The sequence below is a fragment of the Lissotriton helveticus genome, chromosome 1_2 (genome assembly GCF_964261635.1).
Source record: "Lissotriton helveticus chromosome 1_2, aLisHel1.1, whole genome shotgun sequence".
Lineage (NCBI taxonomy): Eukaryota > Metazoa > Chordata > Amphibia > Caudata > Salamandridae > Lissotriton > Lissotriton helveticus.
Window position 1 is genome coordinate 430,382,709 of NC_136058.1, and position 26,689 is coordinate 430,409,397.

General features: G+C 46.5%; 1 protein-coding gene across 4 annotated transcripts in view; it reads left to right on the top strand.

Moving 5' to 3' along the window:
- Positions 1–25,694, top strand: part of LOC144807639 (uncharacterized) — a 108,898-nt gene extending 83,204 nt beyond the window's left edge. For 3 of the 4 annotated variants that reach the window (XM_078673261.1, XM_078673262.1, XM_078673260.1), the window contains exons 4-5: positions 8,852–8,921; positions 22,194–25,694. In XM_078673261.1, the coding sequence (XP_078529387.1) occupies positions 23,447–25,258 (1,812 nt within the window). In that variant the 5' untranslated portion in view covers positions 8,852–8,921; positions 22,194–23,446 and the 3' untranslated portion in view covers positions 25,259–25,694. Of the gene's footprint in view, positions 1–1,804; positions 1,945–8,851; positions 8,922–22,193 lie in introns of those variants that run through there. The other variant, XM_078673263.1, reaches the window with a different exon arrangement.
- The last annotated feature ends 995 nt before the right edge of the window (positions 25,695–26,689 follow it).

Below are 26,689 nucleotides of genomic sequence, written 5' to 3' on the forward strand. Positions count from 1 at the left end.
ACGATGATGAAGCACGCCACCATTCTGTGGGTGAGGTCACCTTTCCATTTTTCTTGGATACCTAAAGGGTTTTAGGGAATGACACTTAATACGCAGTGTTACTCCCCATTCCCTAGCATTTATCTTTGTTCTATCAAATGTTGATGTTGGCCTTGGACAATAAAAAGGAGCCTTTCATGTCAAAGGTAGTCAAGTCACATGTTGAGAAGAAGTTCAAAGCTTCTTCAAGCAACCTGCTCCACATATGTATCTAGGTCCCCAAGATTCCCTGTTTGTGCACAAAGTGTAGAAGCCGGCCTCATCTCAAGAAACAGATAATGCTGCACCCTCTGCAGAAAGAGATCAAGCGCTTTCAAGCCACTGGCGCAAACAAGGGTGTTGGAGCAGTCACCCAGTGGCATACTGCCAATTTGGTTGGCTTTCTGTTAATGTATGTGAGGAAAGGTCGGTTTTGCATGCCCGCCACCAAAGTTTGGGACACATGCTGCTGGTTTTCTTTATTTTGAAGATGCACCTAGGCCTGCTAGCTGGAGCTCGATGCCAGTACTTGGACCCTCAAAATTGAATGTTTGATTGGCTTAAATTCAATTGCCATACCGTAACTTGCATATAAGCCCAAGTTTATCGTTTAAGCTACCCAGGGCTTGTAAGCTAAATTGTCCCTCATGGGCTGCAACACTTCACGTACCACCCTAATTCTGGCAAAGTAAAATGTGCTTCACAGCCTGCCACTGCACACTGGTAAAGTAGTTTTAAACTGCTAACACAAAATATTTAAATCAATAACAATGTGCAGACCTCGATATTTAAGTTAAATAAGTCACCCTTAGGGTAGGCTTGCCGAGCTCTAAAGCAGGTTGCTGTATATTAAAAAGTAGGACGTGTAATTTTATTAACAGTAAAAAAAAACAATTTGTCGTTTTTACTTTGGGAAGGCCAATAGACCCATTGGCAAGTACGCGGTACATGCAAACAACTCAGTCGACTCCTGAATGCGATTACTAAAGTTGGTACTCCAAGTTGATTTTGGTGCAACTTTTGAACAAAAGGAAACTTTAGAAAATTGCTACTCTGAGCCCAAGTTTAACAGTAGCTATTGGTAGATGCAGATCACACAACAGCCGTCTGTCCCAACGGGAAGCGGTGTGAACATCTACCAGGAAAGGATAAAATGGAGGCAGGCTGTTACCTCTTCTTGGTAAGAAGACTTATTTTTCTAACTTGGTGTCGGATTTCTTTTGGGTCACATTTCTTTCTTATTCATTTGTTTTGATACTTCTAACTGCTTTGCACTTGTTCCTTTGTTAAAGTCTAGCTCAGGTTTTCCAACAAGTAGCTCGTGGGCCTCTGGTAACGGCCCTGCTACCTCGAAGTAGTTCTCCTGTGTTTAGCATAGCCTACTAAATTAGAAGTTTTTGCTTGGTTGAATTATCATATGTGCACCAAACCTTTGAAGCGTGTTTTTAAGATTAATATGTATTTCGTTTCAGAACACAAGAACACAGAAGTTGTTGCAAGAAAGATTCACAGCACAGGCTCCGAGAGCGCAGTAAAGGGCTACAGCTCAGTGCCAGGACAGGGGGGCTGCTCAGCGCAGGCGCAGTGAAACTGTCTGAGTATACGCTGGGCATGCGCAGTGGGGCTGAGAGTCCTCTGTCCAGGGCAGTTCACAGGCTGCACTCCGAGCAAGGTCCAAACTCGGCGATAGGAAGTAGTGACTTCGCTCCGCACATGCGCAGCTGTGACCAGCGGTCCTGCGCGTACGCAGCCGCGAGACGCCATGTTTTGTCCGAGCCATTGTGGCTGGTGCGATGGCGTGAGCGCGCGCGTCACTCGGAGGGGAAATAACACCGGGACACACTCCTCACTGGCAGCCTGGCCCCCAGCGTGCCCACACCTCTACCCCCGGCCCTGCAGCCCCCACTGAGCGGTGCACAAGGAGAGGTGAGGCACTGTAATCCCAGTTTCCAAGCTGCATTGGTACTGTCATCTTTGCGTGTGCTGGAGACCGTGTCTGTTTTCTACGCATGCGCAGTTGCATGGCGCGTGAGCCTGACTATTCTAAGCCTAGCGGCAGTAATCCCCGTTTCTAAGGCGCGTTGGTCGCTTTGTATCTGGGACATTTCAACGGCCGCTGGGGCTGGGGGGAGGTTGGAGCTGCTGCTGCCAGCGCGCCCAGTGTGGTCATGGGACGGGCGGGGGGAGCATTGAAGTGTTGAAGAAGCTGAGTCAGTCATCGGTCACTCCTTGTACAGACCCTCCGAGTGATCATAAGAGGGTCAGTCACCGGTCACTCCTTGTACAGACCCTCCGAGGGATCATAAGAGGGTCAGTCATCGGTCACTCCTTGTACAGACCCTCCGAGGGATCATAAGAGGGTCAGTCACCGGTCACTCCTTGTACAGACCCTCCGAGGGATCATAAGAGGGTCAGTCACCGGTCACTCCTTGTACAGACCCTCCGAGGGATCATAAGAGGGTCAGTCACCGGTCACTCCTTGTACAGACCCTCCGAGGGATCATAAGAGTGGCAGTCATTTGATGGTTTTGCAGATTATGTTTTCTGAGAAAACCACAGCCCCCTGCAAGATGCCGCATTTGTCATTCACCAGCACAGCTGCCAGGGTTTCAGATTGCCATGTGTGACATTTTCTTAATTTCAGTGTAATTGTGAGTGACATTTAAACCACTATGAGTGACACTTTCTCACAAGCAAAATCAAGCAATGAAGACGAGGGAAACATACAATTATAAGAAATGACACCCATTTGAGCAACGAGAAACTCCTAAAAAGATCCTAAAATATATCTGCAAAGCACCAGAAATTGAAGGGCACAACCTAGTGCCCTTGTAGCCTGTTCGGTCAGCGGTCAAAGACTCTCCGCATCAGGCAAGCCTCAGCAGAGTGAGACTGAGGCACACATAAGTTACAGTCAGCCAGGCTCACTGCTGCTCTCACGCCTGTTAATACTGGACGAACGCTTAGTCAACAGTGGAGTCACTAAGATAGGTGGTAATTCAATTCAGTTGTATGACTTTGGCCATTGCAGAAAAGCACTTGCCTTGTTGTCAGCTGTACGTATATTATTATATCCAGGGCCGGCTTGTTTGTTTGCTGGACCCCCAATGACCACCTTTGCTGCGGATTCCCTTACTAACACCCCTTTAACAGTCCCCTCAATTCTCCATAACCACTGTAGCTCGGATGCATTTAACTAGGTTTATAGCGCCACTCATACCAGTGTGGGTGTTAGAGCACTTTACATCACACACATACACTCATTCAAAATGTGTAAATCAGTGTATAAAAATGTTACTTAAGACAGAGAACTACAAGCATCCATACTGATAGACAGTATAGTTTAGGAGGACTTGGTCTGGAGAAGCAACAAACTCATAATTCAACATCTTACTCCGTGGTTGGGGGTTCTCTTTAATAATAACTGTTTATTTTTTTATCGAAATGACCCCTTTCTGCAACATTATAATAATGAAAGACTGAGGGGGGGGTCATAGCGCCCTAATCTGTACCTTCCAGTTTATTTCCAGCTCTTTTATGACAGTTATTAGTTCCCTGTTCTAAACTGGGATTTTAACTTTTACACTTCAAGTAAAAAATGACCTCTCTAACTAAAGCACTGACCTATTTTCCATATATGCACTCCCTGATCCGCATGGATCGCGTATTTTGCAGTAGGAATATTAACCTGCTGTGCTACTTTGTAATCAGTCAAAACTTCCACTGGAGAAAATGATCGTATTCCAAGAAGAACATTAATCAGAGTTATCATGCCATTTTTATTGTTGTATGAACATTTCAGGAGGAAATGAAAGCGACAGCAGGTGCTTCTTAAACTTAAATACTCACAAACATGGTGAACACTACTTGTAGTTATCATTAAGATATTTGCTCAGAATAGACTGTAATCGTGCTCCATTGACCAAGTGCTGCCATCCACAGTTACCGTCTTAGAGCTCGAGCCTTGTAAACACTAGAGTAAAAGTCTCATACATTAATGGATATTTAGATATGGCTCTGAAGGCGCCCCGAGGGTATCTTCCAGAGGCCAAGTGACCAGAAAAGAGGAACAGAGTGCCCTCAGGAAAAAGCAGAGACTAGACAATTCAAAGCTTTATCGGACACACGAGCTGTTCTCTTGAAGCTGGTACTGTCAGATATGTGCGTTTCTAAACAGAAGTGTTCACTCCGATGATACCAGGCATGTTTAGTAAAGTAGCAATGATTACCCCACACTATCCAGGACATTTGGTAAAAAATTCTTATCACTAAATAAGACACTGCTGGCAGGCAGAGGCTCTAAATTATGGGAGCCACAACATTTGTAACTTTCAATTAACGTTCTTCAATGAATTTATGTTATGCGTCCAGGAATTACCTTCCACATATACTTACTTAATTATGCAGTGATGGCCGAGAGAGTACAGCTGCATTTTCCATGTCGGCCTCGCTTGTCTGATGCCTGACTGCCCGAGCTCGCTTGGGCCGGCTCAGTGTCAGCTGAGAGCTACAGACAGGGGTGCCAGTCCGGTTTGCATCAAGACCACGGTGCCCCCCGTGGTGTCGTCCATGGGGGTCGGACTCATGCTTAATTGCAGAACCACAGCAGTCCTTATTTCACAGCGAGCGGGCTCAGTGGAGAATTAACTGCTGCCCACCCGGTGTCTACCAATGATTGGTGGAAGTAGCTGTGACGTCAGGAAAGTGCGGAATGCGCGCGGCTGCGCGGTGATTATTTCAACAATTGAATGCATGATGTGGGTTTACCCAGGCCACCCTCTAAGTGTGTGGAGCTGCACGTGCTGCGCGGCCGGCTGCTATGCCTTATTAATAATTAAACAGGCCAGGGCTCGACCGCAGCGCTTGACAGCTGAGGACCACGAGCCCTAATATGCGTTACCTCGTATTTACCTCGTATTTCAGTGCGGTGATGCGGATCACCACACTGAAATGCGTTAGAGTCACGCCTGATTCGTGATACTTGGCAGAACTGCACCAGATACTCCTGCAGTGCAATTAGGATGATGATACTAAGATATGGGCTGTTGTTTCAAAATGTGATCTAGGGCCCATATATGTTAAAAAATATCTCTAGCATGTCAGGACCAGCATTTGATCATGGCTTCCCCACTCCCATATCCCACTGTTGTGCTCCCATATGCAAAGACTTACCTCCAATGTGCAGTAATCATATCTACAAAAACATCAGCGAACACATACAGAGGAAAAACCCTTTAAGTGCTGCTAGTCAATCATCAGTCTTAAAAAAGGCATCAGCAAACACACACCGGGGAAAAACCATACCATTGTAATGAATGAGGAAGTGGTTTTCATGACTCTTCCGCATTAAGGATTCATCAGCAAAATCACACAGGGGAAAAGCCTTTCCAGTGCAGTGAATGTGTGAAAAGCTTTAGTCAGCTATCAATCCTGCAGAGTCATCAGAGAACACACACGGGCAAAACCATACCATTGCAGTGAATGTGGAAGTAGTTTTAGTAACTGCTAAAACCTAAGGATGCATCAGAGGACACACACGGGGGAAAGCCATACAAGTGCACTGAATGCAGGAAAGGCTTTAGTCGCTCATCAGTTCTACACCACCATAAGCAAAAACACACCTTCATTGAACATACATGGAAATAATCCAAGAGATGCAGAGAATCTGGCAAGACCCTAAACAAACACATCAACAATAATACTGACCCATTTGTGGACACACACAGGAACATAAAAGTGCAGTTCGTGTGATGGAAGACTTGACTAGAAGGAAAGAAATAAAACTGAGATATTTGTGGTATTATGAAAGTGTCTATTCTCAGCAAATGTTCATTTCTCTACATGGAGGAAAAACCAAGAAGTACCAGCTTATTGGGAGACTCGCATAATGTGGAATAAAAGAAAAGAAACATTGTATCTTTTCGAGTGAAACAGACAGAAAGAAAAGCATCCAAGCACAACTGATCACGCTACTGGTTAAAGCAACACTATGAACAATACTCGGACACATGGGTATTTTCAGCGAAATTTAGGGATTACTGATAAAAACCCGTTAACCCATAAACCCAAAACAAATGTACTCCCATGGAATGCTCATCCAAAAGTCAAAAGTAGTTCCTAATAGTGAACAGTGTAGTATACACGTCATCCACTCAGCAGGATGGTAAAGAGGCTTTACTCCAGGGGAGTGACACGCACAAGAAGAGCCAACACAGGCTGACGCACAACATGCAAAATAGGCAAGCTACTGACAACATTTATCAAACAATATCCTAGGATAAAAGCTAGATATGAGCATAGTTTTTGTTCTCTACACTAAACAATACAAACAACCACTTACTTAGTACATGCCGTTCACTCGTGTCTCTCTTTAATGAAGAGTGCTGTTACCACCAAATTTCCTGATACTCATTGTACGAAACATAGATGGAAGAAAGGCTGAGTCAGTCATACCTAGCTGACTCTGGTGTTCTGCCAGTTTATATTTCTATAAACCCTACCATGGGAAGGCAAGAATAACACTATTACGCTATAAACTCTAAAGTAGAAAATCACTTGTGGGAGGGAGGCAGCAACTTGAGTCAGTCACACGTAATAAAAGAGGCACATATTTCCCCTATTGGAATTTATATCATAAGACAAACATATATGTTCAAAATCTGACTCAATGCAGATGAATACAAAAGATATTTGAAAACTGTAGACTGTATGAAGTGCTTTTTTAGTGTCATCACTGCCAGACGTTCATGGGCATGTGGGATTATTTAGAAATCGTTTTGGTGTAATAGTGGAGGAAGAAGGTGTTAGACAGATGCTGATAACATAACATATAACAAATCGAAATTGATCAGCGTGTGGGGGCCATCGGTATATGTATTACACTGACAGCTGGACTACCTGATCAGGATTTTTGTTTTTTGTCCTCATCTTGCCAACTCTCTTGCTAGGGTTGATCTTACCCCACAAATGTCCGGGAGGGGACGGAGTACATCTCTGCAGAAGAATACTGCTGGTTCCACTTCCAACTCCTTTACGAAAAGGGGACCACAACACAGGAGAGGCCAGGACCCACATCATGTTTGGCTTAATCATTGGACCCACTGATGTTTTCTCTCCAATTTACCAACATTGTCCAGATCATATCCGGACTCCTTGGATCACAGGCCATATCAGACTGGCTCGTATAGATGAGAATTTTGAGGCACTCAGAAAAAGAAGGGGGACTTTCAGACTTCCAAAGCCTACATATCTCCCGCCTCGCTACCAAAACCGCATCGAAAATAAACTTGGGAACAGCAGAATGTATTCGCACATCTTCCTCTTGGTTGAGTCCAAAGAAAACAAGACGAGGGCTTACCTTAATCTGTTTACCTATTACTTCCCCAAGAAAATCACACACCGAGGTCCAGTAATAAGCGATCTTCGGATACAACATAAACATGCAGATCATCTGCTGATGGAAACATACACCTTGGGAAGTTGTAGATATTACCTGTGACCTTTGATAGCTTCGCTGGGGACCAATAAACTCTATGGGTGGAAAACAGATGATTACGTTTAAGCGAGGCGGGTTTTACCAGAGTCCAGCGACATTTGCTTCAAATGTCCATCCCCAAGCTCCTTTGCACATAAATTTGAGATTTCAATCTCGATCTTTTCATCCGCCTCCATCAAAGTCCAATACCAGAATGAGACTTCCTTTTCCCATCGGTCGACTCTCATGACCTTATCGAACTTAGAGTGGTAGAGTGAGGGCGGTATAGTGGTAGAGTGAGGGCGGTAAAGGGGTAGAGTGAGGGCGGTAGAGTGAGGGCGGTAGAGTGGTAGAGTGAGGGCAGTAGAGTGGTAAAGTGAAGGCAGTACAGTGAGGGCGGTAGAGTGGTAGAGAGGGCGGTAGAGTGAGGGCGGTAGAGTGGTAGAGTGAGGGCGGTAGACTGAGGGCGGTAGAGTCGTAGAGTGAGGGCGGTAGCGTGAGGACGGTAGAGTGGTAGAGGGAGCGCTGTAGAGTGAGAGCGGTAGAGTGAGGGCGGTAGAGTGGTAGATTGAGGGCGGTAGAGTAGTAGAGTGAGGGCGATAGAGTGGTAGAGAGGGCGGTAGAGTGAGGGCAGTAGAGTGAGGGTAGTAGAGTGGTAGAGTGAGGGCTGTAGAGTGAGGGCGGTAGAGTGGTAGGGGGAGGGCGGTAGAGTGAAGGCAGTAGAGTGGTAGAGAGGGCGGTAGAGTGAGGGCAGTAGAGTGAGGGTAGTAGAGTGGTAGAGTGAGGGCTGTAGAGTGAGGGCGGTAGAGTGGTAGGGGGAGGGCGGTAGAGTGAAAGCAGTAGAGTGGTAGAGTGAGGGCGGTAGAGTGAGTGTGGTAGAGTGAGGGCGGTAGAGTGAGGGTGGTAGAGTGGTAGAATGAGGGCGGTAGAGTGAGGGTGTGAGGGCGGTAGAGTGAGGGCGGTAGAGTGGTAGAGTGAGGACGGTAGAGTGGTAGAGTGAGGGCAGTAGCTTGAGGGCGGTAGAGTTGTAGAGTGAGGGCAAGATAATGGTGGAGTGAGGGCGGTAGCGTGGTAGAGTGGTGAGGGTGTGTGTGTGAGGGTGTGTGTGAGGGTGAGGGTGTGTGTGAGGGTGAGGGGGTGTGTGAAGGTGTGTGTGAGGGTGAGTGGGTGTGGTGGTGTGAGGGAGTGGGGGTGTGAGGGTGAGGGTGTGTGAGGGTGAGGATGTGGGTGAACGGGCACTCTCAGCGGAGCAGAAGGCAAGAAAAACTAGCGCAATCAGGGGAGCAGAAGGCAAGAAGAAGGAGTATTACAGGAAATCACAATGATTGATTGTCTCTGTTATGTTCTTCTTTCCCACAGGGTCCTCCTCTTCAGTCCCTTAGGTGAGCCTCGGCCGCCGTTGTCCCTCGGACAGAAGGAAAAGACTCAGGTAAGTGTTTTTGCTTTATGGTTTAGTCAAGGGAGGATGTGAGGGATAAATAATAACTATGCATCAATGTGAAGGGAGGGGGTAGAGCACAGCTTTCCAAACTTTTCTTGTTGGTGACTCACCCATTTGTGAAAAGAATTTCAGGGACACGGTAACGCGAGAAAGCGCAGCGAGCGAGCTCGAACTACCTATGGTGGGTTCGGGCCCCACACACACACACCCCACCCCACACACACACCCCTCACACACACCACCCCACAGACACACCACCCCACAGACACACCACCCCACACCCCCCCACACAAACCCCCCACACACAGCCCCACTCACCCAACACCAACCCCACACACACACACCCCACACACCCCCTCCTGGTAGGAACGGTGTAGCTGTGGGGTCCCCAGGGACGCGTTATGTTAATTTTATTCTTATTAAGGAATCACATCTGAGAGGTCATGCAATACATGGGATGGCATTGTTCTCTCTGAGTGAGAGTGAAGACAGAAGACTTCTATCATCTGGTGAGTTGCCCTCCTGTTCATTGGCTCTTGTCCAGATCCTGGCCCTGGTTTAACAATTCAAGATTAATGTTCAGTAGTGGCAGTCACAATATAAGGACAGTGAGCAAGACCTGCTGTAGAGTTTTCGCTGTCCTAGGAAATATACGTGCGCTGATTGCAGTGTCCGATTTATTAAAAATTGCACACAGAGTACCCCTTAGAAGGGTCCCGTAAAATCTACCACCCCTTAGTGTGGTTACCGCCTGAGCCAGCCTGCTACCACCAGAGTGCATTCTGTCCTCATGGGGTAGAGTGCCTGTGCACTTCGAGGTCAATACCAATGCCTTTCCTGGGTGGAGGTGCTCACACCTCCCCCTGGTCAGGAAGAGCCATCTGTGGCAAGGATTTTCAAAGGCCTTGCCGCCTTTGTAATGCGTCCCCAGCCTCTCCTGTTAGAGGGAGCAAGCGATCTTCCTGTCCTCACCCCCTTTTAGGCGCAAGGACAGGTGGGAAACCTTAGATACAACAGGAGGTGCAACCCCCGCTCCCTCTGTTAACTCCATCCCTCAGGTGCTGGAGGCGAGGTGAAGTACACTTTGTAGTGCCCACCATCTTGAAGATGATGGGACTTATCCAATCAGGGCTAGGACTATGTCCCCTTCCCACAGGAGGTGGGCATGATAAGAGGGTGTAGACACCCCATGAGAGGGGCCCATTAGCCTCTACCTGTCACTCCCTTGTAACACCCTTAAATCAAGATTTTAGGTGGCATCCCCAGACCCTGAATTTCAGTTCTTGGCGACCTAAGGGCACTGCAGCCTTCTCTGCTGGTGAGGATCTGTAGAGAACTATTTTCTTGGTCCCAGTCCTACTGGCCTGTCTGCATCCCTGGATGATCCAGAACCAAAAGTCAAGTCGTCTTGCAGCCCAGCGACCTCCAGAACCTTGGGAGGACTACCTGCCTTCGATAAAGGGCAATTTAGTTTTATGTAGTGGGATTTGGCCAGGGAGTGTCAAGACAAGCCAAGCTATGTTACTCACTCTATATTTGCAGACTTTGTGTTTTTGGTCTAATCACTCTCACTAATGTGCACCGTATTTTCGTTGTCAACACCATCGATTGAGCACTTGTTCAATAAAAAGAGATTTACAAAGTACCTGTGTCTTGGCAAGATAAGCAGTATGCTGGTCATTTATTCAATCGAGTCTGTTGTTGAGCTCTGAGTTCAAGCTGCCCTTTAATGTAAACAGGGTAATTGATTTGGCAGTATCAGTATCTGTAGTTAAATTAGACAAAAATGAGTTCTGACACCCTGAATGGCCTCAACCCAATCGCCATCGCCAAGCGTGCCTAGATCCCTCTCCCACACAGCTCTCCGCGGCCCCAAGGCATCCAGAGAATTGTAGATCAACTTCCTATAGATGGTTGAGATTGCTTTTTCGGTCAGGAGATCAATTAGTAGCTGGTCCTCCAGTAGGGATGCATCAGGCAACTGCCCCCCTTCCCGGATGTGACTTTGCAGAGCGTGGCCACCTGCAAATGCCAGAACTGTTTGTAGTCACCTAATTTATACTTTTGTTCTAGCATCGTGAAGGACACAAGCGCCTGGCCCCCCACACATCGCCCGGCCGCTCTAATCTAATCAATCCCCATTTTGTGAAGCCCTGCAATACTCCAACTGCACTTAAGAGATCACCATAATACAGTGGAGTAATTTCAGTCAGCTTATCTTCCCAGCCTAAATACCTGGTAGCCTCTTTCCACACCTTTACCAATGTTTGGGTATGAGTAGGCAGGGTGCACTCATACTTTCTTCGATACAGCACCAGGGTGGGGTAACCTCTCTTGTCCATGGCCAAACTATCTACCCGGTAAGCAGGATCCTTACGGTCCGCAAAAACCTAGTTGTTGAGTGCCACCAGCTGCATGGCCCAGTAATACTTGTGAATGCTCCGGACCGCCAGTCCACCTTAATAAACTCCCCTCTGCAACTTACTCAGCGTGACGTGCCACCATCCCACAACAGGAGCCGAAGTTCTCAGACTATCTTTTGAAAAAAAATGTCTGGTGGGATCTTAAAGGACATTTTTTGCACAATGTACAGGAGACCCTGGATGGTCATCACTTTAAATAGGGCCACCCAGCCCAGTAAGGAGAGCGGGAGCACCCGCAAGTGTGGGGCATCCCAGCGAAGACTGTCTAATTTCGGGAGTATGTTCCTGCCTGTGCTCTCTTGTAATGAACACAACCAAATATTTAAAGCTATGTAGTGCCACCCTAACTGTGCACCTAGAGTGCAGCCGCAGGGTCCCTGCCACCAGCAGGAATATTAAGGACTTCTTCCAGTTGATATTATATCCTGATCAACAGGAATATCCCATATGAGAGGTCCTGGTGAACCCAAACATGTGTGAAGAGCATAGGAGACAAGGAACATCCCTGTCGGACGGCAAAGATTGGTAGACTGTATTATTGACGCCCATGCGTGCTAGAGGGGCCACATACAAGAGCGTAACAGCAGCGCCACTGGTTCAGCAAAGGAATCCCCTATTGCATATGGTACTCCATTAAGGTGTCGGAGATTTAAGCGCGTTCGCTGGTGTGGCATAAAGCCCGGTTGATCAGGATGAACCACTCTTGCAATTACTGTCCACAGGCAGATCGCCAGGGCGTTCGCAAGGACCTTAGTCTCAATATTAAGCGGGCAGATAGGCCTATAAGACCCAAACTCAGTTGCTGGTTCGTCCTTTTTAGGGCTCGGGCCTACCGTCCCACTGTGTCAGCAGTGGGCGTGGCCCAAGAGCCCTTTTCTCAGGGCTTCCGAAAACGTACCTAACGAATTCCAGGCTGCTTGTGGTTTTTTGTGCTTATTTTTGCTACGTGCATTGCTATTGGCCTTCGTGTGCGTGTGCTTTAGAAACAGAACACGCAATAGGCCATAGGCGGTCGAGTAGCTCCGCCTATGGCCTATTGGTGTCTGTTACGCGCACCAGAAGGCCATATATCTTCAATTATCTATTCAATCACGGCGGAGATAATTCAAGACATATGGTTGCAGTGGCGCTCGCGCCTGCACCACTCGCCGGCGGTTTACGGTTATGTTTCTTCCTTTTTTTTGCGGCTTCTGTTTTTTGTTGCGAGTTGCTCTCGTATCTGGCATACTAATATCTGTTATGAGATCGAGTAGGCAGGGGTGCTGAGAGATAGCCTCGTATATTATATTTAAATTATATTTAAAACTTTTAATTGAGAGACTGGATACATTTCATACCCATGATTTATGTCAGCAAATGGGGCCGCTTAGCTGTCTATGAACTGAATAACAAGAGCACTTGGAGCCGGCGCTTGCTTTCCAGCTGGAGTTGGCAAACTGCAAAAATTCCAAGTATGTATTTAGAGCACGGAGCTCTCCCTGTCAGCCTCTTCTCTGTGTCTACGCTGGGCTTCGGCAGGGTCAGTCTGCTCCCAGGGCATGGTTCTTGCGACACAGAGGAGCGCTGGGCTGGGGCAGGGTCAGTCAGCTTCTAGGGCATGGTTCTTGCAGACACAGAGGGGTGCTGGGCTGGGCAGGGTCAGAGAGTGTTGAGTGCAGAGAGTGTTGAGTGCAGAGAGTGTTGAGGGCAGAGAGAGTGTTGAGGGCAGAGAGTGCTGAGTGCAGAGAGTGTTGAGGGCAGAGAGTGTTGAGGGCAGAGAGTGTTGAGGGCAGAGAGTGTTGAGGGCAGAGAGTGTTGAGGGCAGAGAGTGTTGAGGGCAGAGAGTGTTGAGGGCAGAATGTGTTGAGGGCAGAGAGTGTTGAGGGCAGAGAGTGTTAAGGGCAGAGAGTGTTGAGGGCAGCATGTTGAGGGCAGCGTGTTGAGGGCGCACAGAGTGTGTGTGAGTGCAGAGTGTTGAGGGCAGAGTGTTGAGGGCGTGCAGAGGGCAGAGTGTTAAGGGCAGCGTGTTGAGGGCAGCGCGTTGAGTGCAGCGTGTTGAAGGCGTGCAGCGTGTTGAAGGCGTGCAGCGTGTTGAGGGCAGCGTGTTGAAGGCGTGCAGAGTGTTGAGGGCAGCGTGTTGAGGGCAGCGTGTTGAGGGCAGAGTGTTGAGGGCAGCGTGTTGAGGGCGTGCAGAGTGTGTGTGAGGGCAGAGTGTTGAGGGCAGAGTGTTGAGGGCAGAGTGTTGAGGGCAGAGTGTTGAGGGCAGAGTGTTGAGGGCAGAGTGTTGAGGGCAGAGTGTTGAGGGCAGAGTGTTGAGGGCAGAGTGTTGAGGGCAGAGTGTTGAGGGCAGCGTGTTGAGGGCAGCGTGTTGAGGGCAGCGTGTTGAGGGCAGTGTGTTGAGGGCAGCGTGTTGAAGGCGTGCAGAGTGTTGAGGGCAGCGTGTTGAAGGCGTGCAGAGTGTTGAGGGCAGAGTGTTGAGGGCAGAGTGTTGAGGGCAGCGTGTTGAGGGCAGCATGTTGAGGGCAGCGTGTTGAGGGCAGCATGTTGAGGGCAGCGTGTTAAGGGCAGTGTGTTGAGGGCAGCGTGTTGAGGGCGTGCAGAATGTGTGTGAGTGCAGAGTGTTGAGGACGTGCAGAGTGTTGAGGGCATTGTTGAGGATGTGCAGAGGGCAGAGTGTTGAGGGCGTGCAGAGGGCAGCGTGTGGAGGGCAGCATGTTGAGGGCAGCGTGTTGAGGGCAGCGTGTTGAGGGCAGCATGTTGAGGACAGCGTGTTGAAGGCGTGCAGAGTGTTGAGGGCAGCGTGTTGAGGGCAGCGTGTATAGGGCAGCGTGTTGAGGGCAGCGTGTTGAGGGCAGAGTGTGAGTGAGTATGGCAGAGTGTGAGTGAGTGCGGCAGAGTGTCAGTGAGTGCTGCAGAGTGTCAGTGAGAGTGAGTGCAGAGTGAGAGTGAGTGCAGAGTGAGAGTGCAGAGTGAGAGTGCAGAGTGAGAGTGAGAGTGCCTAGTGAGAGTGCCTAGTGAGAGTGCCTAGTGAGAGTGCCTAGTGAGAGTGCAGAGTGAGAGTGCAGAGTGAGAGTGAGAACAGAGTGCGAGTAGAGTGAGTGCAGAGTGAGAGTGCAGAGTGAGAGTGAGTGCAGAGTGAGTGCAGAGTGTGAGTGAGTGCAGAATGAGTGCAGAGTGTGAGTGAGTGCAGAATAACTGCAGAGTGTGAGTGAGTGCAGAATAACTGCAGAGTGAGTGCAGAATGACTGCAGAGTAAGAGTGAGTGCGCAGGAAAAGACCACACACATAAGACCACACACATAAGACCACTCACATAAGACCACTCACATAAGACCACAAACATAAGACCACACACATAAGACCACACACATAAGACCACCACACACACCACCACACACTCACCACCACACACACCACCACACACTCACCACCACACACTCACCACCACACACGCAACCACACACACACACCACCAGCCGTCACTGCACACTTTCACCGGGCACAAACACCATCAGCTGTCAGTGCAGGCTTCCACCAGGCACACAACACCAGACATCAGTGCACGCTTCCACCAAGCACACACACCTCCAGCCGGCAGTGCACGCTTCCACCAAGCACACACACCACCAGCCATCAGTGCACAATTTCTACAGGCACACACACCACCAGGCATCAGTGCACACATCAATTGTTAACGCATCCACAATTAACTATTGTAGCAATCGCAGTATGGTGCACTTTACTTTTAAACATATTCATCTAAAGCGCAGCATGCCACCATTGCTACAATTCCAATCCAACCCACATAATTCCACTACACACCACGTGCATACACTCCATAACACATGGCTAAAAGACTTTGCCATTTACAATGCCATTAGCTCTAACTCAAATAAATCCGAGACCTATTGCATTTCTAATGGTTGTTGGGATGACCACCACCTCAGACGTTCTTTGGTGCTCCGGGATACACCCTTATTTTCAGGCAGTCTGACACCTACTCTGGAGGTACTCCCTGATATTATCCATCATGCTTTTATATAATTCTAACGGGAGCTCATCAGGCCCCGTCGCTTGCCCTACTTGCAAGGTTCCTATTGTCTTATTGATTTAGTCTACTGTCAGGTCTTGGTCTAGTGCGTCTCGGTCCTCATTTGTAAACATTGGCAGGGTCAGGTCTTTCAGGAAGTCTCTCCCAGTATTTCCATCCCCTTGTTGTCTGTGTCCTCAAGGATCCAGTTCCTTCCTTTGTCTTGTCTCTCTAACCATGTAAGTAACTCATTGGCTTTATCACCGACATCATAGAGACAATGCTGGGTAGCCAGCGCATGAGTGCACGCTATTTTCCATTAGTGCTCTTAATGTATGCTGCTTCAGTTGATGGTGTAATGGGAGAGAAACTGATTCCCCACTTGCCAAGCGAACCTCCAGGAAAGCACATTCCTTGTCCTGAGCCTCCCACTTCAATTTACGTTCCTTCGACATTCTCCCAATCAAGGCTTGTGTCTGGCCGCGAATCACTGCCTTAATTTCACCCTATAGCATGCAAGCTGATTCAACAGGCCGCCCATTCTCCTTAAAATAGAATTCTGCTCTATCTCGCATACGAGCTTTGAACGTCTTGTCTTTTAAATATCACGGATCAATCCTTGGGGGTAGGATGAAGTCCACGACCGGACCATCGAGTTGCACCTCCACCAGCGAATGGTCTGAGATTCCCCCTGCTATGTGCGTAGCATCTCTAAAATCAACTTTATGGACAGTCTGGGTGAAAGGATGGTGCAGGCATGCCAGACTACCATGTGCTGCAGATAGGTGCGTCCGGTTCTGATACCCTCTTCCCCTCTAGGGGAAGAGGAGAAGTGTGGCTCACCGATTAGAGCGGCAGACCTTGAGGCAGAGGTCTGGCCTGGGACCAGGGTTCAATTCCCGACGCGGCAGGGTCTTGGGCTCAATGTCCACGGACTCGATAATTCTCGCCTAGGTGCCTACTCTAATCATGGGTCCCACTCTGCAACTCTGGGCAATAGCTTGCTTAATCTCCACAACAGACCCGAAAGCGCTAGGATGCCTGGCCTCACCGTGGAGGTGCCCAGTAAGGGGGCATCTCACAGGGAAAGCCAGGAAGGGTTCCACAGCGGTATACAGCGCCAAGATACCTTTCAGGTGATAGTGCGCTTTACAAGTATACCCAAATTTACATTTACATTTAGGAGTATCATGAATATAGTATAGGTGCAGTTCTGTCACTCCAGTCACTCCAGTCACCCCAATGCGTATATGCTCTGTCATAAGCGTTTTATCCTTCCACAGGATGAGTCAGTCTTGTCTGGGTCTCTTTCCTGCTTCCCGGCACTTGAATTGCACGCCCGAACACTCGAGAGAGCAGTGACCCACCAGCAGGCTTTTGTGGAGAGCTTTTGTCCTGGATGTAGGGCTGCGTACAGTAGGGCATCCACTCTGTCTTTTCTTTGCATTTGCCTGAAGATCAGCAGTCCCAAGGTAGCCGTCACACTTGGCCTGTCGGTAAGTGCAGCCCCTCTGGAGGCCCGACCGTCAGCAATTAAGCCCACACTGTGGTCGGCTGGACCACAGGCGTAAGCTCAGACAGGGTGTTCGACACTGGAGTAGTTGTAGTCCTTCATGGGCCTCTGACACAGAGTAGTCAGAAATTCAGCAGCTAAAAGCCCAACACAGGCTCTCCAGGAAGCCAGTAGATTCAGACCCTGTTGTGTTAGGAATTTGGCAAATGCAACCTTGAACGGGCAGTTGGCAGCACACAATCGTCCAACTGGGCCTCAACAATCACGTTGTCGTAGAGTTTTATTTTCTGCCTTGAACTGTTGGGAGAGTCTTGGCGGGGGGAGGAGGGGGTCCCTCAGACTAGCTGGTCCTGCTGGATGGCTTTCCGGCCCGCCCTACAAATAACGAGGATGTGTCGGACCTTGCTTCTTCCAGGGCAGCCTTGTCCTCCTGCTGGATAGTCAAACTCCCTTCCCTTTCCTACCAGACAGGCAGGCTTCTAGGCAGACTTCCAGGCTCTTCAGGACAGGTACAAAGCTGCTCCATTAAGTAATTCAGCCTGCAGGTGATGTCCCTTCAACTTAGATAGACTGTCAGGCTGACACCATCCCTGGTGGCACAGCAGGCACCTGGGTACTTTGTAGAGCACATTATTCCTAGGTAACAGAGGACTTGGAACTAGGGTATAAAAGAGGGATAGATGGTCCCACTTGTATACACAACTGGCAGGCAGGAGATGCAGTTTACTCTGTCGCACTCTCACATTGCTTTTATGCTACGCACACCAACACCCTAAACACGCACATGATGTTAGTGCAAAGTCTGGGCACAGGCAGAGAAATGGAGCATTACATAGGTGTGTCATCTATTCCAGGTGTAGCAGTTCTGAATAAACCCAGGGCATTTTCTTTTGACCGGAAGCTTCTCCCTTCTCCTGGATGAGCAGTTTATTGTGTAGATGCAGGCTTGGATAGCTAAATTTGTTCGTATTAATCGGGGTAGTACTGATCCCGAGTATGTTTGGGATGCATTCAAGGCTGCTTTTAGGGGAGAAACCCTTAGTTATGGTTTGTATAATCAGAAGCAACAGGTGTTAAAGGAACATGAGCTATATCAGGGTCTGGTCAGAGCTGAAGAGGCTCTAGTTCAGGGTATACATATGGGTAGGGACATTGGGGCATTAGGAGTAGAAGTGTCAAAGATCAAGGTGAAAATAAATCTCCAATGGAGCCAAGAGGCTGCTAAAAAATATGTAGTAAGACAGCGACTTAACTATGAATATGGGGAGGCTAGCGGTAGGTGCTTGGCGCAAAAATTAAGGATGAAGGACGCAGCTGAGAGAATCAATTACATTTTGGATAGTAATGGCCAGCGTGTTGAGAATGAGAATGGTATACTGGAGGTGTTCAGAAGTTTTTATGAAGCATTATACACGGATGATCAATATGATGTCCAGAAAGTCAAGAAATTTGTATCTCAACAGTGTGAGCAAGATATTGGGGAGGAGGACGTAACGAGATTAGAAGCTCCTATTACAATGCTGGAACTCGAAGAAGCTATTAAGGAACTTGCAATTAGTAAGGCTGCGGGCCCTGATAAATTACCATTGGAGGTATATAAAGCTTTCTTCGAGTTTATAAAAGATGATATGTTATTAATATTTAAAAGAGCACAAGGTGGATTGGCACCGAAATCACGGGGCGAAGCCAGTATTAGTGTGTTTAGAAAAAAGGTAAACCAGCGTAGCTTCCAGCATCGTATCGCCCCATATCTCTTTTAAACGCGGATGGCAAAATGTATTAAAAAATGTTGGCCACTCGGCTTGCCACCGTAATATCGCCACTTGTGTCTATTAGACAACATGGCTTTATCCCTAAGCGTGGCACTACAAATCATGTTAGTAGAGTTATTGCATTATTAGATAACGCCAACGCTACTGGGGACCCGCTGAGCCTTATTTTGTTAGATGCCGAGAAGGCGTTTGACCGAGTGTCTTGGTGTTTTTTATGGGAAGTAATGCGGCAGCGGGGTTTTGGGCAGCAATATATAGTAGCAATACAAACGCTATACTGCCAACCTGTCGCTAAGATCTGTACCCTGGGCCTCGAGTCAAAAGCAGTGGTAATAAAATGGGGTACTAGACAGGGCTACCCCTGCTCCCCATTATTATTTGCCCTATATATAGAGCCTTTTTTGAAAATGCTTGACCATAGCCCACAAATACAGCCTGTTATTGTTCAGCAGCAACAATATCGGGTTCTGGCTTACGCAGACGATGTTGCGGTGCTTTCTGTTAAACCTGCAGCAGCAATACAGGCAGTAGAACATCTCGCTGCAGAATATGGGTCTGTCTCGGGATATAAATTAAACACCGCCAAAATGCAAATCTTGTGCCATAATGTTAGAGGTTTTAATGACCCAAGGGTCTCACAGGAAGTAACATATCTAGGAGTGCTATTAAGGACGTCGGCACCAGCATTAGTTGGCGCTAATTGTTGGAAGCTTTTACAAGGGGTGTGTAGACAGCTTGATCGGTGTGAATGCTTGCATCTGTCATTAGTTGGCAGGTGCAATATGCTGAAAATGATGATCCTGCCAAAAATACTGTATTTTTTTAGATGTGTTCCACTTGAAGTCTCACGCACTCATTTGACACAATTACAGTCATTATGTATGAACTTTATATGGGCACGAGGGAAGGCCCGCAGAGCTGCACGGTTTATGGTGTTACCTAGAGCGGTTGGGGGGTGGTCTGTACCGGACTTTACACTCTACTACTAAGCATGCATGCTCCAACATATGAATATACTCTTTACTGGAATAGGGCCAAGTGTGGCTGCTGAATCTCCTGCTATATATCATATGTTGCTGGGGTCAGATGCAAAAAACTGTTTGTTCATTCACCTAGACTGGAGCTATTATAAGCGCACAAGATTCAAGACTGTATTAGCAGCTTGGAAGGTTTGGAAAGCCATTAAGAAAATGTTCATGATAGAGAAAGTCTCCTGGTATACCCCATTAACTGTTGTTACTTGCTTTCCGAGTGTATTTTGGGATAGGACAGTGCAGAACTGGCAGAGTAAGGGTATAAAAATAGTGGGGGGTTTGTATACGGAAGGGGGTCTGAAATCATTTAATCAGATCATGGAACAATACCATATACCCGGGCAGATTTTTTAAAATATTTACAAATTAGGAACTATCTCCTCACTGCCCGGTGGAATATTCAGACTAATTCTCTTATTGAAGCTAGCCGAAAAGCAGTAAGAATAGGGGGGTTATATAGTTGTATGTTAGAAACAAGATCCAATGATTTGGAAGAACATAATCGTAAGTGGGAAAGCAGGTTAGGATGTTCTGATATTAGTTTGGAGACCTCCATTGAATTAGCTAGTCGATTATTTATGACTGCTAACCTGTCTGCCCAACATTATAAAACTATTTTTTATTTATATATGACACCTCATAAGATTGCCAAATGGGGTGGTGGACAGGAGGGGAAATGCTTTCGCTGTGATAACCCTGATGTAGATGTGTTGCATATCTTCTGTACGTGTCCACTATTAAAAGAATTATTAGAGCATGTTGATACATTTCTAACTGCTATTTTGGAAACACCTATTGATTTGTCGCCTACGCAGCTTTTGTTGGGTGTAGAGATGGGGGTAAATGCTGATAGTGTACCAAGGAATGCTATATATTTGAATTTTTTAGCAAAAGCAGTATTAAGGCTATGTATAGCTTCAAGCTGATAACAAAGGGATCCCCCATAGTTTGAGGCTTGGAGGGCTAGGTTCTAGGCTAAATTTAATTTAGAGTATAGTTTGTATGCATTAAAAGGTAGGCGTAAGCGAAAGCTGGGCGTACAAATTTGGGGTCCTGTTTTATCTTATTTGGATTTTTGAATGGCAATTTTTTTTTGTTGTGTTTAATTCTATGTACTAAAGTTGGGCATACCAGAAGAAGTCGATCTGCTATGGAACTGTCCCAGTTAAATGTATATGCTTAAATGTGGTGTGATGGTTAAGACGCATGTACTCACTATACTTTAATTTGTTTGTACTCTTGTGAGTTGAATACTCATGTATTGCTAATAAAAAACAAAAAACAAAAAAAATAAACATAGGTGTGTCAGCAGGACGCCACTCCACTGACCATGATGCAAAGATCTCATCAGGCTATTGATCCTTACAACAGGGTGCATTGCCACCACCGCTCAAGCTGTTAAACCCATGATAGTCCTCTGGCTTAAATAAGGGAACACTTGGTGTGACCCTCCAGGTCACAGGACCGGTCCAAGACCGCTCATAGTCCCTTGTTAGAAGTTGCACAGTGCTGGAGTGGCAGAAAAATCTCATGTTATTGTTTTTTTAAAACTTTGTGGTATATTTACCCCAGCAACATGCAGTCACAAGTTTGACGCCATGGACAGGGGAGTTGCCACGAGGAACAGATTCTTCTGCCTGTCAAACCACATGCCATTCACTATTTCATAGTGTTTTTCTGCTTTTATTTACCACTTGTTTTAAGCAGGTGGTAGATAAATGCATGTGGTTGGTTGGGCGATGGGTGAAGCAGGGGAGGGGAGGGTAAAGAAATGTCTAACAAAGGGAAGAATTGTGTGTTTCTCCCAGTTTGTATAAAAACAGCATAAGTCTTGGCTGCTTCTGCTGCACCCAGAGTCTTGTGCGTCTTTTCAGTCTTATTTTCCTGTCTGGAAACAAATGGTGTCCTGTTTTTTTGCACCCGGTACATCCAGGTGCAGAAAAACCTAACAACTGATAATCAGGTGGAATAAAATGAGCACATGAAAGTACTCCTTAATTTCATTGCCCTTGATTCATACTCTGGACATAGTTGAGGGATATGTGTAGGCATAGTCCTCGCAGCACACAATAGATTTGTGTGCGGCAGAGACCAGAACTCAAACGTCAGGATACCAGATACAAGTAGGTGGTAACTCAGGGCAGGGGAAACGCCTGTTGTCCATGGAGGGGAAATTACCCGTCCCAGAAATCTACATTAAAAATTAATTAATAGTATCCTTTTTTAAATATCTGTTTGGTGCCAGTGCATATGACTTTAATTTCTGCCTTTGGGATTCAATGTTACAAGTCCATAGGGTGCATGTATCCTTTGTGAGCTTAATAAAATGTTGAAAATTCTATAAATCCTCACTCCTACATCCAATTACTCTCAGGCTACAATTCTACACTCTGCTCTGTATGAAAACCAGCTCAACATTTTCAAAATTCTGCAACTCTGCATTGATTTGGCTTGTAAATTATATTTTGGGACATTTTCATGTATTAACTATTTAATTTTAATACTATAGGTGATTGAAATTACTGACGAAGAAAGCAAGATTTAGCACCAGGCAACTGAAGTCTGTGCCATAAGAAGGATTATTTTGAAAAACTGAAGGACATCCAGCATTCTATGTTTAAACAATTTCCAAAATCTAAGTGTGTTGAGGAAGTGGGAGCTTAGGAAAGTACTATACTGTAAGTGAAGTCTCTAATTTAGCATTTCATTAACCCAGAGCAAAGCCATATCTGTGTACAGAATAACCTTCATCTAAAACATCATGTAATTCTAGAGAGGAAGCACACACTGCATAAAAAGAAAGTTATAACAAAAGGTTGCTTCTGCAGACCATCAAAGAAAAGACGCTGAGAGAAGACTCCGAAGCTGACACGTTAACAACCGAAAGATTGGAAAATCACCTTTGTTCAACAACTGTTTTTAACCAGTTACACAAGTTTGAGACTATCTGACTCTGGGTAGAAAACCACGACCCACTCTGCTCACTCTTGCAAAAACCTTAAAAATTCACCACTTTATTGTGTTCATAACCATCTCAGATTGTTTATTTTTTATTGTGTACTGTTCTGTAATTCTATGTAAATCGCCTCAACAGTATCTGCTGTGAATGAGTGATATGTAAAACTGTTAAATATAAAAATGGATTAAATGAGCACAGTTGCGCTATAGGTAATGTAAATAAATCCTCGTCTTCAGAACTACAAACCTTAACCTTACACCAAACATAGAAAGGGTAAAAGGAACTGATGTTCTGAGACTCGTGATCCACAATAGTACTGTGCACGTTCTAACGCCCTCAGTTACTGCCATTACGTCAGTGCAAAAAGGTACTTATCAGTTTAATTAATAAATATCAGACTAACACCTTATCACTGCATTGCTAAGAACCTATACAAATAGATTTGAGAAAATCTTCAGTCACAAAATAAGTTGCTGCCGGATAGGCTATAACCTAAAGACTATTATCTGCTAGAAATATTTCGACAGGTGTTACAGGGCTGCTTCCAGACATAGTTTGCTCAATTCAAGTGTTAAAAAGAGTACACACAATTTCTTTTAGAGATAAATGCTGAACATTATCTAAACAAGCCTAACTCTAAAATCGGGTTCACTCTTACTGTGGCATATAAGCAAGAGAAAACTAAACGTAGAGATATTAACTCTAGGAATACACCTTATAAAAACACGGACTGTGAGAACAAATTCAGTGTTCAAAACCGCCTCAATCAAGGCAAAATAACCTAAGTCGGGGGAAAAAGTTACATGTGCCAAAAAAGATACAGCCATAAATCTTATCTCACTGAATTTGACACAATGCACACTGGGGGAAACCACTCTCAGTGCAAAGTATGCCAAAAAAGTTTCAGGCATAAATCTTATCTCACTGTGCATATGAGAATCCACACTGGAGAAAAACCTTATCAGTGCTCTGAATGCCAGAAAAGGTTTAGTGTCAAAGCGAGTCTATATCTACATGCATTAACCCACTCTGGGGAAAAACCTTACCAGTGCGCTGAATGCCCGAAAAGTTTCGCCCGTAAATCGAAACTCGCTGAACATATGAGAATCCACTCTGGAGAAAAACCTTATCAGTGCGCTGAATGCCAGAAATGTTTCAGTGACAGAAGAGGACTTACTATACATACAAGGACCCACACTGGGGAAAAACCTTACCAGTGCTCTGAATGCCAGAAATGTTTCAGTGACAAAAGAAGACTTACTGAACATACAAGGACCCACACTGGGGAAAAACCTTACCAGTGCTCTGAATGCCAGGAAAGGTTTTGTAACAAACAAAGCCTTTCTCAACATGCAGTAACCCATTCTGTGGAACAACCTTATCAGTGCTCTGAATGCCCGAAAGTTTTCAGTGTAAAACGTATTCTTACACAGCATACAAAGATCCACAATGGGGCAAAACGTTATCAGTGCTCTGAATGCCACAAATGTTTCAGTGAAAAAAAGAGTCTCACTCGGCATACAAGAACCCACACTGGGGAAAAACCTTATCAGTGCTCTGAATGCCAGAAATGTTTCAATGACAAAAACAGTCTCACTCATCATATAAGAACCCACACTGGGGAAAAACCTTATCAGTGCTCTGAATGCCAGAAATGTTTCAATGACAAAAACAGTCTCACTCATCATATAAGAACCCACACTGGGGAGAAACCTTATCAGTGCTCTGAATGCCAGAAATGTTTCAGTGTAAAAAGTAGACTCACACGGCACATACGAATCCACACTGGGGAAAAACCTTATCAGTGCTCTGAATGCCAGAAATGTTTCAGTGTAAAAAGTAGACTCACACGGCACATAAGAATCCACACTGGGGAAAAACCTTATCAGTGCTCTGAATGCCAGAAATGTTTCAGTTTAAAAAGTAGACTCACACAGCATACAAAGATCCACACTGGGGAAAAACCTTATCAGTGCTCTGAATGCCAGAAATGTTTCACTGACAAAAGAACTCTTTCTCAACATACAATAACCCACACTGGGGAAAAACCTTATCCATGCTCTGAATGTCAGAAATGTTTCAGAGACAAACTCAGTCTCACTCAGCATATAAGAACCCACACTGGGGAAAACCCTTATCAGTGCTCTAAATGCCCAAAAGATTTCAAACTTAAATCACTTCTAACTGCACATGTGAGAGTCCACACTGGCGAAAAACCTTATCAGTGCTCTGAATGCCCAAAAGATTTCACACTTAAATCACTTCTAACTGGGCATGTGAGATTCCACACTGGGGAAAAACCTTATCAGTGCACTGAATGTGACAAATGTTTTAGGGTAAAAAGCAATCTCACTCAGCATATAAGAACCCACACTGGGGAAAAACCTTATCAGTGCTCTGAATGCCAAAAATGTTTCGGGCAAAAAAACAATCTCATTAATCATATAAGAACCCACACTGGGGAAAAACCATATCAGTGCTCTGAATGCCAAAAATATTTCTGCCAAAAAAACAGTCTCATTAATCATATAAGAACCCACACTGGGGAAAAACCATATAGGTGCTCGAATGCCAGATATGTTTCAGTAAAAAAGGCAGTCTCACTTACCATATAAGAACCCACACTGGGGAAATACCTTATCAGTGCTCCAAATGCCAAAAATGTTTCAGCCTTAAATGTAATCTCACTAAACATATGAGAATCCATACTGGAGAAGACAATTATCAGTGCTCTAATTGTCAGAAAAGATTCAGAGGTAGAGATAATTTCAAGCGCAATAAGAAAACACACCATCAAAATATTTTAGTGCCAGAAAAGCATCAGTTTTAAACACAATCTCCCTCTACATGAGCAGACGCACACAGGGGAAAAACATTACCAATGCTGTGAATGCCAGAAATTCCTATCTGATAGGCACAGCCTCACTAATCATAAGCGATTCTCCATACTGATGAAAAACTTTATGAGTGTTCTGAATGCCAGAAGAGCTGCAGAGAAAAACGCTATCTCACCATGAGAAACTCCACACTGGAGAAAATCCTTATGCCAAAAAAGCTAGTATCTGAAAGACAGAATCTGAAAGAAACACGTTAGTGTTAGATTCCTTACCTTAGAATTACCCCCAGGCGTCAGACTGGATACGGAAAGTTTTTCGTCAGCAGTACCCCTGCGCGTCGGTAGGCGTCGTCTGCAGCTCCGTGTCCGTCGTCGGTGTCGTGATCGCCGGAATGATGTCGCTGGAGTACTTAGACGCCGCCCTCGTGCGCTGACGTCAGTTCTTCTTTTTTCCGCGCCAGCTAGCGCAGATCCGGGAAGAGCACGTACCTTTAGTAATTTTTTTACTAACTTTTTGGACATTTTTGTCTATCTTTGTCGAGTCGACTCGACTCCTGGTGCCAGTAGGGATGCCCGGTTTCAAGCTGTGTGACGCCTATCACCGACTGATGTCTGTTACCGACCCCCTCCGCCGGTGTTCCTACTGTTTGGGGGCGACTGCCGGGCCTTGACGTCGAAGGCTAGGCGGGAGCGTTCCCGTAAGCTCCTCGAGCTCCGGCAGTCGACTCTGTGCCGCTTGAGGTCCCAGTCGGGGAGGAAGTCGAGGAACTGGTCGCGGAGCCGCAGTCATCACCGATCATCCGGATCCAAGTCCTCGCACTCAGGTAAGCCGAGGCATGTCAAAAAGAAGCAGTGAGGACTCCCCTCGCCACTCACGTGGCTCAGGAGTCGCATCCTGTCCCACACCCTCTGGTCCCTGGACTGAATGCGACTCCGGGCGATATTAGAGACTTCCTCGTAGCCAAGAGGACTCTCTTCCCGCCGTCGACACCTGCCGGCTGGGCTTCGGGCCCGCGGGTCCGACTGGGAGTCCTAACTTGCTGGCGGCTTCGGCCCCGGTGCCGTCAGCAACTTCGGTCTCGGCGTGCAGGACCCCGTGGGATCCAGGCCTGGATCCCGGTCGACGCCAGTTGACCTTATGACTCCTCCGCTGGTGCTGACCCCGGCGCCATCCTCGGACAACACCGTCTCTGGTTTTAGCCCCAGTCCC